Source organism: Thamnophis sirtalis, unplaced genomic scaffold (genome assembly GCF_051295495.1).
Source record: "Thamnophis sirtalis isolate CommonGarterSnake01/CBP01778 unplaced genomic scaffold, rThaSir2_p1.2 scaffold_16, whole genome shotgun sequence".
Lineage (NCBI taxonomy): Eukaryota > Metazoa > Chordata > Lepidosauria > Squamata > Natricidae > Thamnophis > Thamnophis sirtalis.
In genome coordinates, this window is record NW_028261396.1 from 2,187,474 (window position 1) to 2,207,383 (window position 19,910).

General features: G+C 45.2%; 1 protein-coding gene across 1 annotated transcript; it reads left to right on the top strand.

The window, feature by feature from the left end:
- Nucleotides 1–2,180: 2,180 nt before the first annotated feature.
- CYS1 (cystin 1) lies at nt 2,181–19,910 on the top strand. Its single transcript, XM_087702771.1, is given in 4 exon segments — nt 2,181–2,256; nt 2,259–2,683; nt 17,056–17,102; nt 19,530–19,910. Coding segments are annotated over 4 exon segments (645 nt in total). The 3' UTR covers nt 19,627–19,910.

Genomic DNA, 19,910 nt, shown 5'->3' on the forward strand with positions numbered 1-19,910 from the left:
GAAAAGAGGGAATAAGAAAACGAAATAGGATATGAGGATTTAATGTTAATGGAGGATTTTATAAGTAAGCAAATGAAATGCCAGTATGTGGTTACGTATTAAATCTTGGTATATTTTATGATGAAGGAACGATTACATAAATCATAGTCAAATAAAAGTGGAGGTATGATGATGATGGTAATATAATAAATATCCGAGTTAAGATATTAGAATTAATATGAATTATATTTGATGACGGTGGAAGAGATGCACGAAAGCCTTTTGCAACCAGCTGCTACACTTTCTACAGTATGTAAAGAAGGAGGATTTGTATGTTTGTTTTGAAAAGAAAAATATATATTTTTTTTAAAAAAAGGATTGCCTTTGCCCAGAAATGGAAAAAACAAATGAATCCAAAGCGAAGACGAAATAATAAGAATGATTATGGACTGTGCCGAAATGAATAAACTAACTAAAGAAATCCAGGGGAAAGAAGAATCAGAATTCTACCAGATATGGGATAAATGGTATAGGTGAATGGAGGAAAGAAATAAAAATCAATGAAGGAATATAATAAAACTCAAAAAACAATAGTTGTGTATAAGAGGGTTAAGAATGGTGAAATCCAAATGAAATACAATAGAAGGTGTGTATATATGTATGTTGTATTTGTGTATATGTATATATGTATATATATTTAGTGTCACATAGTGTCAATGTATATATGTATATGTGTGTGTGTGTGTGTGTGTGTGTGTGTGTGTGTGTATAGTGTCACAACCCCTGGTATGCCCAAATATGGGAGGAAGTCTACTGCTTCCTTTCTCTGTCTTTCTCTGTAAAAACCCAATATTTTTACTGTTGCCTTTGTTACATTGCCTTTGTTACATTTGTGTTGTATTTGTGCTTTATTTATTTATCAGCACAAATACAACACACACACACACACACACACACACACACACACACCAGGGTGGCTTCGCTGATAACGGATAAGAGCCTGTGGCCTAATGGCTAAGAAGTTTGCCTAGGATGTAATATAGCCCAGGTTCAAATCCCAGTAAGGGTATGGCTAGCTGATGAGAGCTAAATACCTTGAAATAGATCTATACTAGTCTCCCTTTATTTATTTATCAGCACAAATACAACACACACACACACACACACACACACACACACACACACACACACACACACACACACATATATATATACATACACATACACACACACACACACATACATACATACATACATATATATATGTAAAAAAGGCAACAGTAAAAATATTGGGTTTCTGTCTGGATGATCTCTTATGACGAGCCAATGGACAGAGAATGGAAGCAGTGAACTTCCTCCCATATTTGGGCATACCAGGGGTTGTGACTTTATATACATACATACCAGGGGTGGGTTTCTCGCCCCGTTCCAACCGGATCGGTTGGAACGAGGCCGGCGGCGTCCTCGCGTACGCACGCGGCGCCGTGTGCACGCACGCGGCACACGCATGCGTATTAGCGTCTGCGCGATGCTCCAGCTGCTCCTGGAGGATCACGCAGGCGTTCTGCGCATGCGTGGAAAGCGCGAAATTCAAAAAAAACGGGTAAGGAGCGGGCGCGGGTGTGCGGGCGCACGCGGGCGCGGGGGGGGGGGGCTTCGCCGTTCCCGGAAGTTACTTACTTCCGGGTTCGGCGACCAACCGGATCGCAGGGACCGGTGCGAACCGGTTGAAACCCAGCCCTGATACATACATACATACATACATACATACATACATACATACATACATACATACATACACACACATATACACACATATATACATACACACACACACACATATACACACACATACATATACACACACATATATGATATAAGGTGAGCGGTATCGATGGATGATTGTTATTAGAAAGAACAGGAAGCTCCTGTTCTTATTGTATTGTGTAAACGTGGTGTACGTCTAACTTTTGTGTGTGTGTGTGTGTTTTACATGTTTGTTAATAAAAAAATCTTTTTTTAAAAAAGAAAAGGAAATAAACTTAAAATACGTTTTCCCTCCCTTTTAGCCCTTTGCGGTGGGGAGCGGAGAAGCGGCTGGGGATTTGGGGGTGGGTTGCTTGTGGGGGGGGGGAAATCCCCAACCAGCAGATTTAAACCCCAAAGGAACCTTATTGGGAGAAGGAAAAGGGCGGAGGAGGATGGATCGGGGGCGCCGCCCGCCAGGAAGCCGCAGCAGTTGGGCTTTGGAATCAGAACCATCTGGAAAAGCAACCGGGAGCAGCCCAGCGGCTCCGGGGCAGCTGCAACCGCGCACGGGGAGCCCAGCGCCATGGGCACCGGCAGCAGCAGGGAGGGCAAGGCGCGCGTCTTCAGCCCGACGGGTCCCGGACCGGGCAGGGGCAGCGGCAGCCACAGCGCCCCCTCTCGGCCGGGCTCGGCGGACGACGGGGAGGCGGAGTACGCGAGCGCTGCGGGCCGGGCTTCTCCGCTCGCGCCCCCGTTGCAGCAGCCCGACTCGGACTCGGAGCTCCTGGACCAGGTGCTGGAGGAGTGCGAGGAGGAGGAGGAGGAGGCGGACGGTCCCCGGCTCCTGCCCGCCGCCGCCGCGCCCCGCTGGGGCTCCGGAGACTGCTACTCCCGCCGCCGGGCAGAGGGCGGCGGCGGCGGCGAGGAGATCGGGAGGCAGCGGGAAGCGGCGGAGGTAAACCTGCTTGGCCGAGCGGCGGGGAGGGAGCGTGGCTGGGATGCGTGCGGGGAAAGAGCGGGGGACGAAGCGGAGGGATGCGCGTCTTTATAGGTCGGGCTGCCAATTGCAACACCCAGCACCACCTGAGCCGAGGTGGCGCAGTGGTTAAATGCAGCCCTGCAGGCTACTTCAGCTGACTGCAGTTCTGCAGTTCGGCTGTTCAAATCTCACCGGCTCAGGGTTGACTCAGCCTTCCATCCTTCCGAGGTGGGTGAAATGAGGACCCGGATTGTTGTTGGGGGCGATATGCTGACTCTGTAAACCGCTTAGAGAGGGCTGAAAGCCCTATGAAGCGGTATATAAGTCTAACTGCTATTGCTATTGCTATTTTTGCGTTGGCTGAACTGGCGGGGCTGCTGGAAAACGTTGCCCAACATCTGGGCGACCCTCAGTTGCACGGGAAGTTTTGGACTTAGGAGCACAACGGAGCCCCGAATTTCCCTTGTTAAGGGAGACGTTGGTTGGGGGGGGGGTTGCCCCGTTGTACGACCTCTCTTGCCACAGATGCGAAGTGGATCACTGCCATTGATTAGTTAGTAACTCAATTGTTGTGAATCTGGCTACACACACACACACACACAGAGATGTGAAGTGGATCACTGCCATTGATTAGTTAGTAACTCAATTGTTGTGAATCTGGCTACACACACACACACACACACACACACACACAGAGATGTGAAGTGGATCACTGCCATTGATTAGTTAGTAACTCAATTGTTGTGAATCTGGCTACACACACACACACAGAGATGTACAGTGGATCACTGCCATTGATTAGTTAGTAACTCAATTGTTGTGAATCTGGCTACACACACACACACACAGAGAGATGTGAAGTGGATCACTGCCATTGATTAGTTAGTAACTCAATTGTTGTGAATCTGGCTACACACACACACACACACACACACAGATGTGAAGTGGATCACTGCCATTGATTAGTTAGTAACTCAATTGTTGTGAATCTGGCTACACACACACACACAGAGATGTACAGTGGATCACTGCCATTGATTAGTTAGTAACTCAATTGTTGTGAATCTGGCTACACACACACACACACACACAGATGTGAAGTGGATCACTGCCATTGATTAGTTAGTAACCCAATTGTTGTGAATCTGGCTACACACACACACACAGAGATGTACAGTGGATCACTGCCATTGATTAGTTAGTAACTCAATTGTTGTGAATCTGGCTACACACACACACACACACACAGATGTGAAGTGGATCACTGCCATTGATTAGTTAGTAACCCAATTGTTGTGAATCTGGCTACACACACACACAGAGAGATGTACAGTGGATCACTGCCATTGATTAGTTAGTAACTCAATTGTTGTGAATCTGGCTACACACACACACACACACACAGATGTGAAGTGGATCACTGCCATTGATTAGTTAGTAACCCAATTGTTGTGAATCTGGCTACACACACACACACAGAGATGTACAGTGGATCACTGCCATTGATTAGTTAGTAACTCAATTGTTGTGAATCTGGCTACACACACACACACACACACACAGATGTGAAGTGGATCACTGCCATTGATTAGTTAGTAACTCAATTGTTGTGAATCTGGCTACACACACACACAGAGAGATGTACAGTGGATCACTGCCATTGATTAGTTAGTAACTCAATTGTTGTGAATCTGGCTACACACACACACACACACACAGATGTGAAGTGGATCACTGCCATTGATTAGTTAGTAACCCAATTGTTGTGAATCTGGCTACACACACACACACACACAGATGTGAAGTGGATCACTGCCATTGATTAGTTAGTAACCCAATTGTTAAGTGAATCTGGCTTGCTGCCAAAGAGGGGGTCACATGTCCTTGGGATGCATCAAGGGTCATAAATATGAACCAATAGCCAAGCATCGGAATTTTGACCCCGTGATCATGGGGATGCTGCAAAGATCATAACTGTGAAAAATAATGGCCACGTCACTTTTTCCCCAGTGCCGTTGTAACTTTGAACAGTCACTAAATGAACTGTCGTAAGTTGAGGACTACCTGTGCTGTACAGCCATCAAAGTCACAACTGGTGTCATTGAACTCTTAGCTAGTTTTCCTGTATTTAATTAAAACAGCCCCCACTGAGTGAGGGGGCACCCCTAGTCGCTTTGTGGGTCTGTCCAAATTGTTTTCTCAGCACCCATATACCAAAATAGTTTGCATTCGCTGGCTGGGGAATTCTGGGAGTTGAAGTCCAGACATCTTCAAGTAGCCAAGGTTGAGAAACACTGGCTTAAGTTTTTGAGATCAGCCAGGTACCTGTTACAGCTAAACCTGATCGTTCTTTGAGATATTTCAAACTCTCAAGGTTCAAGGTTCATTTTATTTATATGCCGCCCTATTCCCAGCGGGACTCAGGGCGGCGCACAAACCCAAAGGAGGGGAAGGGAAACGGAAACACAAAGAACTACAACAAAAAAGTACAAGGCAATTTAAAACAACCAACAGCCACACGATTCGAGAGGGGAAGGGAACTCATCGACCCCAGGCCTGCCAACACAGCCAGGTTTTAACGGCTTTTCGGAAGGCCTGGAGAGAGGTGAGGGTCCAAAACTCTCCGGGGAGCTCGTTCCAAAGGGCCAGAGAGAAGGCCCTCCCCCGGGTAATGGCCAGATGACATTGGCTAGTAGACGGAACCCGGAGGAGGCCTAATCTGTGGGATCTGATCGGTCTATTGGAGGTAATTGGCAGCAGGCGGTCTCTCAAGTACCCAGGTCCAATACCATGAAGGGCTTTATAAGTGACGACTAGCACCTTGAAGCGTATCCGGAGACCAATCGGTAACCAGTGCAGCTCGCGGAGGATAGGTGTAACGTGGGTGTACTGAGGTGCACCCATAATCGCTCGCGCGGCTGCATTCTGGATGAGCTGAAGTCTCCGAATGCTCTTCAAGGGCTGCCCCATGTAGAGCGCATTGCAGTAGTCCAGTCTTGAGGTCACAAGGGCATGAGTGACTGTTGCGAGGGCCTCCCGGCTCAGGTAGGTGCACCAGGCGAACCTGGGCAAATGCCCCCCTGGTCACAGCTGACAAATGATGTTCTAAGGTCAGCTGTGGATCCAGGAGGACTCCCAAATTGCGAACCCTGTCTGAGGGGCGTAAAATTTCACCCCCCAGCCTGAGTGATGGAATACTAGCCAAATTTTGGGGAGGGAAACACAACAGCCACTCGGTCTTGTCTGGATTGAGCGCAAGCTTGCGCTCTGCTACAGTATTCTTGAATACAGCCACACCGTTTGAAGCTGACGGGAAATGAAATTTGCCGACACAATTTGAAGACTAATCTATCCTCCCACCGAGATTTATTACGAGTATAACACAGAGGAAAGGAATGACCTATGCTATGTTTATTTTCTCAAATAAAATAAATATATATATATAAATAAAACACAAAATCCGATTGTTATATTATGTCCAAGCCTTTTGATCTAAAACAGGCTTGAAACACAGGCAAGCCAAATTATCCACTATATTAACTTGTTTTTAATATGGGAGAAACATCCATGACTGTCAATCATTGTAGATAAAACGTGTATTGAATTAAAGAGCCGAGGTGGCGCAGTGGTTAGAGTGCTGTACTGCAGGCCACTTCCAGCTGACTGTTATCTGCAGTTCGGCGGTTCAAATCTCACCAGCTCAAGGTTGACTCAGCCTTCCATCCTTCCGAGGTGGGTGAAATGAGGACCCAGACTGTGGGGGCGATATGCTGACTCTGTAAACCACTTAGAGAGGGCTGAAAGCCCTATGAAGCGGTATATAAGTCTAACTGCTACTGCTATTGCTATAAAGAAATGGGCTACAAATAAAATAATTGCAAATTGGAAAGTCCGTGCGTGATTGCAAAACACATTTCTCATCCGAGGCACAATTTGGCCCCCGGACTGGCTCAAACCCATTGCTGTGAGTTCCTTGATTATTCCAATTGAGATTAGGAATGATGTACATTGTTTAAGTTTTAATAATGATGGGAAGCTGAGCTCAATGTAGAGAGTTTATTGATTTTCTCGTTTTTCCTTTTTTGTTTTTTTTTTATTCCCTTTTTTTCCCCTTTATCTTTTATCTTTTAATTTCTAATCTATTTGGTTTTAATATACTCCAGACTGTGCTTGATAAAGAGTTATGCCGGGTATGGGACCCGGGAAGTCGGAAGGGGGTTAGGGAGGGGGGTTTATGGGGGGGAGGGGGGGAGGGTGGAAATATAGTTTCAATTTTCAGAACAATAAGAACGCACTTGTATACTGTTGTATACTGTTTTTCTTTTTTTTTCTTTTTTCCTTTTTTTTTCCTTTTTTTTTCTTCAATTTGAGTGTAAAATATAAATTGAATAGATTAATGAATAGTAGAAATAACACACCAAAGTGAGGAGTAGAGGGAAAGAAGAGGGAGAAGTAAAGAGGGAGTGAGAGGGGAACGTAAGGAGGGTGAGATGGAGGGAAGGGGAGAAAGGAATGTCTGAGGGGGAAGGGAAGTAGAAAAGGGGAATGTTGGAGGGGAGAAATGAAAGTTGGAGGGGGAGAAGAAAGGGTGTATGGAGGATTGAAGTGTTATGTTGGTTTTCCATGGTGGAAGATGAGTTGTGTTTATTGCTTTTTTTTAAATGCACAGTATATAAGTGATTGTATAAAATGAAAATGAAAATGAAATAAAACAGTTTTCAACGAGATTATTCCAATTCCAAGTTTGCTTGATTCTCGATCGGATCATCTCTCAGATGAGGCTGTACTATTAAGCCCTGATTCCAAGTATTGCTTGGAGCTATAGCTCCCAACTTCATACCTTAGTGTAAAGCAAAATCTTACAGGCCATCAGGAAAGCAGCATCACTAGAACAGCATTAGGTTCCTGGCACCTGTTGATTCAAATTAGCAGAAGCTTCATTCAGGAGTGATGGTTTCCATCCACATAATAAGGATTTTGTAGTAGATTGCATAGTTCTTACTGATAACGTTGTTGTGGGTTCGGAGTTGACAAGTTGGTATGATATAATGCTGGCAAACTGATTGATCATAATTCCTTGCCGCCCAATTTTGTCCTTATCAGCTTCCAAGAAGGTCCCCAAACACTCTGGAGCTTCTGAACGGGCTGTAGGCAGGAAAGGAAATCACCTCTTGCTGATGGAAGTTTCCATTGGATATTGAAATTTTGAGACACTACAACAGAGGTGGGTTCCTACCAGTTCGCACCTATTCAGTAGAACCGGCTCGTCAAATCTACCGAACCGGTTAGAAGAGGTTCCACCAGTGGATCTGGAAAGCAGGCCACACCTACAGAAGAGCTTCCAAACTTTTTTGAAACCCACCACTGGTCCTTGGATATGATTATTCTACACTATCATGCTCCTATTTATAAAACTCAGGGCCTCTGTGAAAGGTAAGGATAACTACTGCGTTTGTGGTGCAATCAGAACATTGCGTGTGTTGAAGTTGTTTTAACGCAAACCAAAGATGCCCTTTAAAAATCAAGTTTACATCCTATTCTTATGCATGCCAGTGCTGTGTGGGAGGTAATTTAAGGTGGTTCTGACAAATGTTGTCGGCATCTTCATATCCGGTCACATGGGCGGCAAGCCACTCCCATCCGGTCACATGGGCAGCAAGCCACTCCCACCATGGAGGCCACACCCACAGAGTAGGTTCGAACAATTTTTGAAACCCACCACTGCACTACAAGGATACCATGCAATAGCGTGACCCAACAAATGCGTGCCCGACAACAGCGCGCCGTCAAAACCGGAGCGATAAAACGACGTCGACAGCGCGCCCACAAAGGCGCGCCGACAAAGAGCCCTGACGGAAGGGCGATTAGGGTTAAGGTTAGGGTAAGGTTAGGGTAAGGGTTAGGGTTAGGGTTAGGGTTAGGTTCAAGGTTAGGTTTAGGGTTAGGTTTAGAGCGCGCTTCTGTCGGCGCACTCATTCGTCGGCACCATTTTGAACTTGCGGTTTTATCTCCGCGGTTTCGTTGGCGCGGTTTCGTCGAGCGCGCATTTGTCGGTGAACCATGCAATAGCAGTGAATTCTGTGTACTGTAAAGCATGAATTCTACCCTACGTTCTGTACAACTTAATTTACTGTCACTCATCTTGCATACATAAGCCGTTTTTGCTCCCTAGACCAGACTGAAATTGGTTCATAAAAGCTAATTATTTAATTAGAACAGTTTAATCCCCCCCGGGACTTTCTTCTTTATGTGTAACAAAGAAAGTCTCATTCAAGCCGATCTAGGCTCTTGGGAACTAACATGACTCTATCTATGTTGTTCTCATGGCAACAGTGTGGATGTAATTTAATATCCTGCATATCTGCAGTTATTCATATTTGGCCTTTGGGAACATTTGGTGTCCTGAAAGGAAAAGGAAGAACCTAGTGAGTTAGAAACAATTCTGAGTCATCACCGAGAGCTTATTATCTATTTATGTCTGTGTTTGCCTTTGGGATGTAATTAATGCGGAAAATTCCATGCTTTTTTAGGGGAGATATTCATGGGTCAAAGGACTTCTTTGAGGCCTTTATTAATAGCAATAGCAGTTAGACTTATATACCGCTTCATAGGGCTTTCAGCCCTCTCTAAGCGGTTTACAGAGTCAGCATATTGCCCCCACAGTCTGGGTCCTCATTTTACCCACCTCGGAAGGATGGAAGGCTGAGTCAACCCTGAGCCGGTGAGATTTGAACCGCCGAACTGCTGATCTAGCAGTAGCCTGCAGTGCTGCATTTAACCACTGCGCCACCATTTCACCAAATGGTGAAAATGACATTTGGATTTTGAAAATATGCTGAATTTAGTTCCAGATTTTTGCTGGTGGAATGAATCCTTGTTTTCTTTTAGCAGAGTGTTTATAAAGCAGCGCCCTCTTGTGGCTACTCCCTTAATCGGTACTTGGTTCCGTAATGTATTACCAAAATCTGAATTTCTTGTACGAACCTGAGACTGTACTCCAGGAATAGTTTCCTTAAAACATCTGGGGGTGGAAAGCACAAACAATGGCTCAGCGTTCCCAGGAGGCCACGTTCCTCCTGCAGTATAAGTTTAAAGCCCTATATACAAAATTGTCTAAAACTGAGTATTGTTAACGCAGGGGCCTATCCTAGGCCTCTGTCGATCGCTGCAATTCCTTGCCAAAATGTATTCCTTGTATTTGCAAATCAGTGGTGGGTTTCAAAATTTTTTGGAACCTATTCTGTGGGTGTGGCCTCCTTTGTGGGAGTGGCTTGCCGGCCATGTGTTCTCTCTCTCTCTCTCTCTCTCTCTCTCTCTCTTCTTCTTCCTTTTGTCTCTCTGTCCCTTTTTTCTTTTTTTCTTTCATCTCTCTCTCACTTTTTCTTTCTTTTTTCTTTTTTTATTTATTTATGTCTTCCTTTCTTTCTCTCTCTCTCTCTCTCTCTGTGTCAGTCTGTCTGTCTGTCTGATTGACTGTCTCTCTCTCTCTCTCCTTCCTTTTGTCTCTGTCCCTTTTTTCTTTTTTTCTTTCATCTCTCTCACTCTTTTTCTTTCTTCTTTTTTCTTTCTTTCTTTCTTTGTTTCTTTCTTTGTTTCTTTCTTTCTTCCTTCCTTCCTTCCTTCCTTTCTCTCTCTCTCTCTCTCTCTCTCTCTCTCTTCTCTCTCTCTCTCTCTCTCTCTCTCTCTCTCTGTGTCAATCTGTCTGTCTGTCTGTCTGACTGTCTGTCTGTGTGTGTGGCAGTGGTGGGTTTCAAAAAAAGTTTGGAGCCTCTTCTGTAGGTGTGGCCTGCTTTCCGGGTCCACTGGTGGAACCTCTTCTAACCGGTTCGGTAGATTTGACGGACCGGTTCTACCGAGTAGGTGCGAACTGGTAGGAACTCACCTCTGTTGCAAATGGACCAATTTTCACAGCTCTGTTGGTTTTTCCTACCTACCCGGCCAGCCAGCTCTTGGCACATCACCATCCAGCAGGATATACCTATTCTGCTGGCACCAATGCTACCTATAGCAATAGCAGTTAGACTTATATACCGCTTCATAGGGCTTTCAGCCCTCTCTAAGTGGTTTACAGAGTGAGCATATCGTCCCCAACAATCCGGGTCCTCATTTCCCCCACCTCGGAAGGATGGAAGGCTGAGTCAACCCTGAGCCGGTGAGATTTGAACAGCTGAACTGCAGATAGCAGTCAGCTGAAGTAGCCTGCAGTGCTGCACTCTAACCACTGCGCCACCTCGGCTTACCTAGTTTGGGTAATGAAACACCTGCAAGAAAACAAGCTCAGAGAGCAGCAAGGACCCCTTTATGCCAACTCGGAGTTACAAATATTAGTATCTATTCTCATATCGGGTGTAATTTGGTCCAAAGGGTAGGTCAGATTCCAAGGATCACTCTTTCTCTTGGCTTCTCCGTACTGATTCCTTGATTCTTCCTTCTACTCACCGTTTGAACACTTGATGGGCTAAAGCAAGGAAGACACAAGGAGAGGGCACCCAATCATTAATCCCCGTGTGTAGCCATTTTTTCAAAACGTAAATGAATTAAATATAATTTAACCTGGCTCTCAAAGTAACTGACCAAATCCCAAAACAGATTCCAGGTCAGACAGATATAATTACACATGCTTAGGGAAATCCTATGGCAGAAATAGCCTGTGAACCAGAGTCTGGTATTTATGTTATGCGCTGAAGGGACAACTTGACTTCTGGATTGCTAAGTATTTAAAATTGGCCACTGCTAACCTCATTTATTACAGCACTAGAGAAAGTGATTATTCCGAGAAGCAGAACCTCTCTCTTCTACTGACCTCTCGGGTTTGTTTTTTTCTGGCTGAAAACCAAGAAAGATTGCCCCCCCCCCCGGAAAATGTTGAATGTTGAATGTTTGAATGTTTATTTTAATTATATGCCACCCTTTTCCCCCGAAGGGGACTCAGGGCGGCTCACAACTCAAACCAGGGAAGGGGGGATACAGACAAAAAATTAAAAACGACACAAAGCAATGCATAATTTAAAACACACAACAGTCATACCATTCGAGACGGGGGCAACAGCTCTTTAGCCCCAGGCCTGTCGGAACAGCCAGGTTTTAAGGGCCTTGCGGAATGCCTGGAGGGTGGTGAGGGTTCGGATCTCCACGGGGAGTTCGTTCCAGAGGGTCGGAGCAGCCACAGAGAAGGCTCTCCTCTGAGTAGTCGCCAGTCGACACTGGCCGGCGGATGGAATTCGGAGGAGGCCTAATCTGTGGGATCTAATTGGTCTAGTGGAGGTAATTGGCAGCAGGCGGTCTCTCAGGTACCCAGGTCCAATACCATGAAGGGCTTTATAAGTGACGACTAGCGCCTTGAAGCATATCCGGAGACCAATAGGCAGCCAGTGCAGCTCGCAGAGGATAGGTGTTACATGGGTGAACCGAGGTGCACCCACGATCGCTCTCGCGGCTGCATTCTGGACAAGCTGGAGTTGTCGAATGCTCTTCAAGGGCTGCCCCATGTAGAGCACGTTGCAGTAGTCCAGTCTAGAGGTCACAAGGGTGCGAGTGACTGTTGTGAGGGCCTCCCGGTTCAGGTAGAGACGCAACTGGTGCACCAGGCGAACCTGGGCAAATGCCCCCCTGGTCACAGCCGACAAGTGGTGTTCAAAAGTCAGCTGTGGGTCCAGGAGGACTCCCAAATTGCGAACCCTGTCTGAGGGGCGTACTGTTTGACCCCCCAGCCTGAGAGATGGAACACTTGGCCAATTAGTAGGAGGGAAGCACACCAGCCACTCGGTCTTATCTGGATTGAGTACAAGCTTGTTAACCCCCATCCAGTCCCTAACAGCCTCGAGGTCCTGGCACATCACGTCAACCGCTTCACTGAGTTGGCACGGGGGAAAAGATCCTATGACCCAATCCCAAGGGGTGGGTGGGTGATGGTGAACACCAATTAGTGATCAGAGGGAAGGAGGTGAGCCTGTACTTTGAATCGAACTCCTGAACTGTGCTCTGGTTATATGCATACTTTGTCTACATCAGTGGTAGTCAATCTGGTCCCTACCGCTCGCTAGTGGGCGTTCCAGCTTTCATGGTAGGCGGTGGGGGGGTTTGCTGTAACTCTGCTTTAATAAATTTTATAAAGTAAAGTTACTTCCCTACTTTATAAATCACCATTACAGTGGAACCGGTGGGCGGTTAGAAAATTTTACTACTAACAGAGCGTGACCCGACAAATGCGCGCACGCCAAAAGCGCGCCGACAAAACCGCGGCGAGAAAACCGTGACATCGAAATCGCACCCACAACAGTGCGCCGACAAAACCGCGATTAGGGTTAAGGTAAGGGTTAGGGTTAGGGTTAGGTCCAGGGTTAGGGTTCTTACGTTATTTTCACGTTGTTTGTTGAAGGCGCGCTGTTGTCGGCGTGCTGTTGTGGGCGCGATTTCGACGTTGCAGTTTTCTCGCCGCGGTTTTGTCGTTTGTGCATTTGTCGGTGAACCCTAACAGAGATACAAAAGTGGGTGGTAGGTATAAAAAGCTTGACTACCCCTGATCTACATGGTAATAATAGTAGGTGACAACATGCTGTAGTTTTTATGCACCTTGTAGAAGTAGAAGCACGTTGAGGAAGGAGAACAATTTCTAATCTAAGGCACAAAAGGGATTTGCAAGTAGTCCTTAACTTACAATTGTTTAACTAGTGAGATATTGTTGTTTGTTTGTTTGTTTGTTTGTTTATTATATTTATATGCCGCCCTTTTCCCCCGAAGGGGACTCAGGGCAGCTCACAACTCAAACCAGGGAAGGGGGATACAGACAAAAAATTAAAAAAACGACACATAACAATGCATAATTTAAAACACACAACAGTCATACCATTCGAGACAGGGGCAACAGCTCTTTAGCCCCAGGCCTGTCGGAACAGCCAGGTTTTAAGGGCTTTGCGGAAGGCCTGGAGGGTGGTGAGGGTCGGAATCTCCACAGGGAGCTTGTTCCAGAGGGTCGGAGCAGCCACAAAGAAGGCTCTCCTCTGGGTAGTCGCCAGTCGACACTGGCCGGCGGATGGAATTCGGAGGAGGCCTAATCTGTGGGATCTAATCGGTCTAGAGGAGGTAATTGGCAGCAGGCGGTCTCTCAAGTACCCAGGTCCAATACCATGAAGGGCTTTATAAGTGACGACTAGCGCCTTGAAGCGTATTACGGCGGTACTGGAAAAAAAGTGACTCGCAAACCATCCTTGTGATCACATGACTGTGATTCGGCAACCTCTTTACATTTTTGATGGTTGCGGCCTCCGGCAGTCCGTTGATCATGATTCGTGATTTTTCCCAGCCAGTTTGGACAAGCAAAGTCAGTGAGTAAGGTCTCAAATCTCAATCACAAAATGTCTTATTTAACAGCCCTAGCAAAAAAGGTCAGAAAATTAGGTGTGGTCATATATTGCCACTTAACAATGAATTTCCCTGTCCCAATGGTTGTTATAATTCAAGGACTACTTTCTTTATTATGCACTGGACACGAGAACAGGAGATTGCTTGCATGCTAAGGTGCCACTTTAAACTATAGGTGAACAAATAGACTCTGATCATGGCAGTGTGGACCGAAATGTAGTGCTATGTGCCAGCAGAAAATAGGACATTTTCTAAGAAAAGCAGTGACAGCAACCGCACGGAGTTTATTTTGTGGTTCAGCTTTTCCATTCATGTGTTGGAATTGTTACTTGTTTAATAACAGGTTCTGTACTTGCAAGATTTTCAAACGCTGATAGCAGAGATCATCCTGGCCTACAGGAAAGAGGGGAAACTGGATGATTGACTGGACTTAAAGAGATGTTCAGTTCAGGGTGCTCAAAATCCAGTCCTGAGATGTGGTACTCTCTCTCAAATGTAGTTTAAAAGATGAGGTACTTTTCATTGGTTCCACCACAAAACCGCGGTCGACTAAAGCGCGCACGACGAAACCGCGTACCTGACGTCATCACAGCGCGACAAAAAAAGCACGCTGTGAGCGGTAAAGCTGAAATTAACGCGTAAACCTAAACCTAACCCCCCCCAAACCTAACCCTAACCCTAAACCTAAACCTAACCCTTAACCTGACCCTAACCCTAACCCTAACCCTAACGCTTAACCTAACCCTAAACCTAACCCTAACCCTTAACCTAACCCTAACCCTAAACCTAACCCTTACCTTAACGTGAATCGGCTTGCTTTAAAAGCGCTTTTTAAAGCGCCCTTTTTTCTCCGCGGTCGTTGTTGTCGCGCTGCTGATGACGTCAGCGACGCGCTTTAATCAGGCGCGCTTTAGTGGACCGCGGTTTTGTCGTGCCACGCTTTTCATTGTCCTTAAAGGCCTCTTACTCTCTTGCACAAGCATGACCTGGCAGCCTTATTTTTCTGCTGTGCCCCCACATCATCATTGCCTTGATCTCAGTGGTGGGATTCGGCCAGTTCGCACCTATTCGGGAGAAGCGGTTGTTAACTTTCTAAGCAGTTCGGAGAACCGGTTGTTGGAAGAAATCTCCTTTTGTTTCCATCCACTTTCCAGGACTAATCCTGTAAGGAAGGCAGGAAGGAAACACTCTGGTGTTGTTTCTAGTCTGATCTTTATTGCCCTGGTTACAGAAACTGCCTCTCCGGTTAACCCTTATTACCATTGTAACAGCTAAGGCGAAGCGCCCCATCGACCTGAGTGACGTTGAATTGGCCATGCCCCCATGATCACATGACCACCGAGCCCCGCCTACCCGGCTGGTCATTAGGGCAGAGAACTGGTTGGTAAATTATTTGAATCCCACCACTGCTTGATCTGTTCCAAAACCAGCATTGTCCTGAGAGGCAAAATCAGCCCTTCAGTGTGGAAAAAGTGCCAATAAGAATACAAACCATACGTGTGGTTTTAAAATTTCTCACAGGTAGGGTTGTTAATAGCAGTAGCAGTAGACTTATATACCGCTTCATAGGCCTTTCAGGCCTCTCTAAGCGGTTTACAGAGAGTCAGCATATCGCCCCCAACAATCTGGGTCCTCATTTTACCCACCTCGGAAGGATGGAAGGCTGAGTCAACCCTGAGCCGGTGAGATTTGAACCGCTGACCTGCTGATCTAGCAGTAGCCTGCAGTGCTGCATTTAACCACTGCGCCACCTTGGCTCTTATGATTGCTAATCTGATCTCTATGGTGGTTAAGAAGTTTGATGTATAAATAAATAATAAACAAGTAACCCACATCACATTCCATTTTCAAGGATGGATGAACCCGATAACTTTGCTCAGTAAAGCAGACTCCAGTATATCTGCTAATCTAAATTCATTGGAATAGCAGGAAGATTTAGATTAAATTGTGCCATTGGTGTACTTACCTTGGTCTAGAAACTGGCAAGGAGAACAGAGGTGGCATCCGTATCTCAGACTCTTAGCATGAGTGCACCGTGGCACGACAAAACCGTCCTCGCCTAAAGCGCGCCCAATTAAACCGCGTCGCTGACGTCATCAACAGGGCGACAACAGCGAGCGTGGAGAAAGAAGGGCGCTTTAAATAGCGCTTTGAAAGCAAGCCGATTCAAGTTAAGGTAAGGGTTAGGTTTAGGGTTAGGTTTAGGGTTAGCTTTAGGGTTAGGGTTAGGTTAAGGGTTAGGATTAGGTTTAGGGTTAGGTTAAGGGTTAGGTTAAGGGTTAGGTTTAGGATTAGGTTAAGGGTTAGGTTAAGGTTTAGGGTTAGGTTAAGGTTTAGGGTTAGGTTAAGGGTTAGGGTTAGGTTAAGGGTTAGGTTTAGGGTTAGGTTAAGGGTTAGGTTTAGGGTTAGGTTTAGGATTAGGTTTAGGGGGGTTAGGTTTAGGTTTAGGGGTTAATTTTAGGTTTAGCGTTTACAGCGTGCTTCTGTCTCCGCGCTGTTGTCGCCCTGTGATGATGTCAGTTATGTGGTTTTGTCGAGCGCCCTTTAGTCGAACGCGGTTTTGTGGTGGAACCTGAGTGCACACATGAATATGTGTATGTTGCCATCTTCCCATCATACTTGCTCTCCTGCTAATGTTTTAATATCATTTTAGGATTTTTATTGGTAAGGTAATCATGCATGCATGCTCTTCAACTCAACAGTATTCTTCTTGCTTGTGCCTGTGTGAATCCCCTACTCATTATCTTGTCTTAGAACTAGGAAAGGTAAATGCATATTATCCATTGTACTGTATACAGTCATCAACTTTTTCTAATCCCAGCAATCAGAATGCTTACATAGAGGAATAACAGAGTTACTCATCTCCTTTGTCAAAAGTTACTTTTGCTTTTAGAGATGTATATATCATTGTGAGATTTACTAGCAGGGGTAAATCTGTTTCTTTGTTATGGGCTATCTGAGTGTTATTATGTTCATGTGTTTTTCAGTGTTTCTTAACGAGATCTACACCCAGGAGCAATAACTTTGCCAATCAGTAAGTTATCATGAATCAAATAACCGGGAGTGGAGACAACATCAGGGTACTCCTTTGCAGAAATGAGGAAGAGCTGATGTACTTTCATCAGTTGCTCAACATGGTTCAGTAATAATTTTCTTCACATTCTTCTACAAGCATTTCTGTAGGAAATATCGTAGCAAGGGTTTCTTTCTTTCTTTCTTTCTTTCTTTCTTTCTTTCTTTCTTTCTTTCTTTCTTTCTTTCTTTCTTTCTTTCTTTCTTTCTTTCTTTCTTTCCATGGCAGCTTAACAAGATTAAATTGTTCCTTTTCTTAATATATCTCTCAGACCATCCATGTGCTTATGGAAGAAAACTGATGGAGGGGCTGAATTTAATCACAACATTGTTTCCTTAATTTAGATAATGGGATGGTTGAAGATGATCACATGCATTGGCCATCCACTTGATTATAAATCTTTATTGCTATAGTTTAGATTCCTTTTAGCATTCTTTTTTCTTTCCTTTCGAGGAAAGAGGAAACGTTTTAGAATTGCTTCCTGAACATTATCGGTACATTTCTTCTTTCATTTATGGGATTCTAATTACAATCACAGCTTAAAGAAGGTTTTCCAACGTGGCATAACATTTCAGTCTTTTTATTTGTCCAATCCGGGTAATTATTCTGCTTTTGTCTTGGTCTCCTTAACCAACTGGGTCCCCGATCCCCATCAAGGTGTACATATCGTTGCTGGCTGTAGTGCTTTGGGTACTAGAGAAGGGATGTGCAAGAGATTCCAGAATAAAAACACAGGTTTATTTTATTTTATTTTTTAAAAAAAGATGGATACTTATATAGTAAAGCTTAACATTGAGCAATTTTTGCAATATGCCCCTGTCCATTCTCAACTTTCCAAGGATACTCCTCAGCTAGAAAAAGTCAGAGATTTTTGCCCTGGGCAAGTGTTGGCAAACAGACGACATGTGTATCTTAAAAGCATGCCCCATTCTCTCACAATTTTCTGAGGCAGTGGAGGGGATGCAAGAAAGGTATATGCTCTCCAGAGGTGGGTTCCTACCAGTTCGCACCTATCCGGTAGAACCGGTTCGTCAAATCTACCGGACCGGTTAGAAGAGGTTCCACCAGTGGACCCGGAAAGCAGGCCACACCTACAGAAGAGGTTCCAAAAAATTTTGAAACCCACCACTGCTAAAGAGCCGAGGTGGCGCAGTGCTTAAGGTGCAGTACTGCAGGCCACTTCAGCTGACTGTTATCTGCAGTTCAGCGGTTCAAATCTCACCGGCTCAAGGTTGACTCAGCCTTCCATCCTTCCAAGGTGGGTGAAATGAGGACCCAGACTGTGGGGGCAATGTGCTGGCTCTGTAAACTGCTTAGAGAGGGCTGAAAGCCCTATGAAGCGGTATATAAATCTAACTGCTATTGCTATTGCTAAAGGGTTAGGGGTGCAAGGATCTTGTAACTTGACAGCTTTAAGACTTGCATGCTTCGATGCCAGAGTTCCTGAGCCAACGTGACTGGAGGAGGAATTCTGGGAGTTGAAGTCCACAAGTCTTAAAGCTGTCAACTTTGAACACCCCTAGGTTTTTTCTCTAAAGGTTTAGGGGTGCAAGGATCTTGTAACTTAACAGCTTTAAGACTTGCATGCTTCAATGCCAGAGTCCCTGAGCCAACGTGACTGGAGGAGGAATTCCACAAGTCTTAAAGCTGTCAGGTTTGAAGACCCCTAGGTTTTTTTCCCTAAAGGGTTAGGGGTGCAAGGATCTTGTAACTTGACAGCTTTAAGACCTGCACGCTTCAATACCAGAGTTTTTGAATAGCTACTTGGACCGACCTAAGTACTAATTCATAATTTCATATCCGGTCACATGGGTGGCAAGCCACTCCCATCCGGTCACATGGGTGGCAAGCCACTCCCACAAAGGAGGCCACACCCACAGAGTAGGTTCCAACAATTTTTGAAACCCACCACTGGTGCTCTCACACAGCATCTGGACTCTCCAGAAATAGTGCAAGAGTAAGGTATGTTTTTGCACTTCTGGAGGCTGCAGAGGGCATGGAAGAGAATTCTTCAAAGCCACTTCAAGAAAATTGTTTTTCTTTTGTTAGGGGATATAAAGCAGCGACCTGTCGGCAAAGTCAGGCTGGGCATTTTCTGAATTTTTGATGCATTGAACCCAAAAGATTCGCCACCACTGTCCTAGAACTGGCACACCTTTCTCCTTTCGTGGCCCCTTTCAAATCCTGTTGGTTCTTCCACGCAACGAGTTCTGTTTCGCTTAAAATTAAAGGATGTCAACCTGTTCAAAAATGTTGTGGGAATTGTGTACACAAGCTAATTAAAGGAGAAATGGGGAGATAACACGTTGCTAGCTAAATTGGGCCTAATTTTAATTTTATTTTACTATTTTTTGGTCCTGATTATCGCTTTCTCCCATACATGTGTAGGTTGCCTCTCAAGAAGCCAGAGAGACAAGCCAAGATCTCCTACGATTGTTCTGAAGAGGAGCTGATGGCAACGATAGAACAAGAATACTGTCGCTGAAGCCACTCACAGCTACGCCGATATGACCCTCAAAAAATATTTACCTAGGGGCTAGGTTATAAAACTACAGTGTTTCTGAGAAAAAAAAGTCTACTAGCATGCAGAAAGACCACTCAGAACCTTCTAGAGTGATACAACTACAGGAAACTCTCTTCTCTGAACATTTCCGATGGAGCCAAACGAGAATCTTTTCTTTATGGAAAAGGGGGAAAAAAAATTATACGCAAATGTTCATCTTCACCTAAAGCTTGAGGGGCGAAGTAGTGGAAGAGCAATCGTTTGTC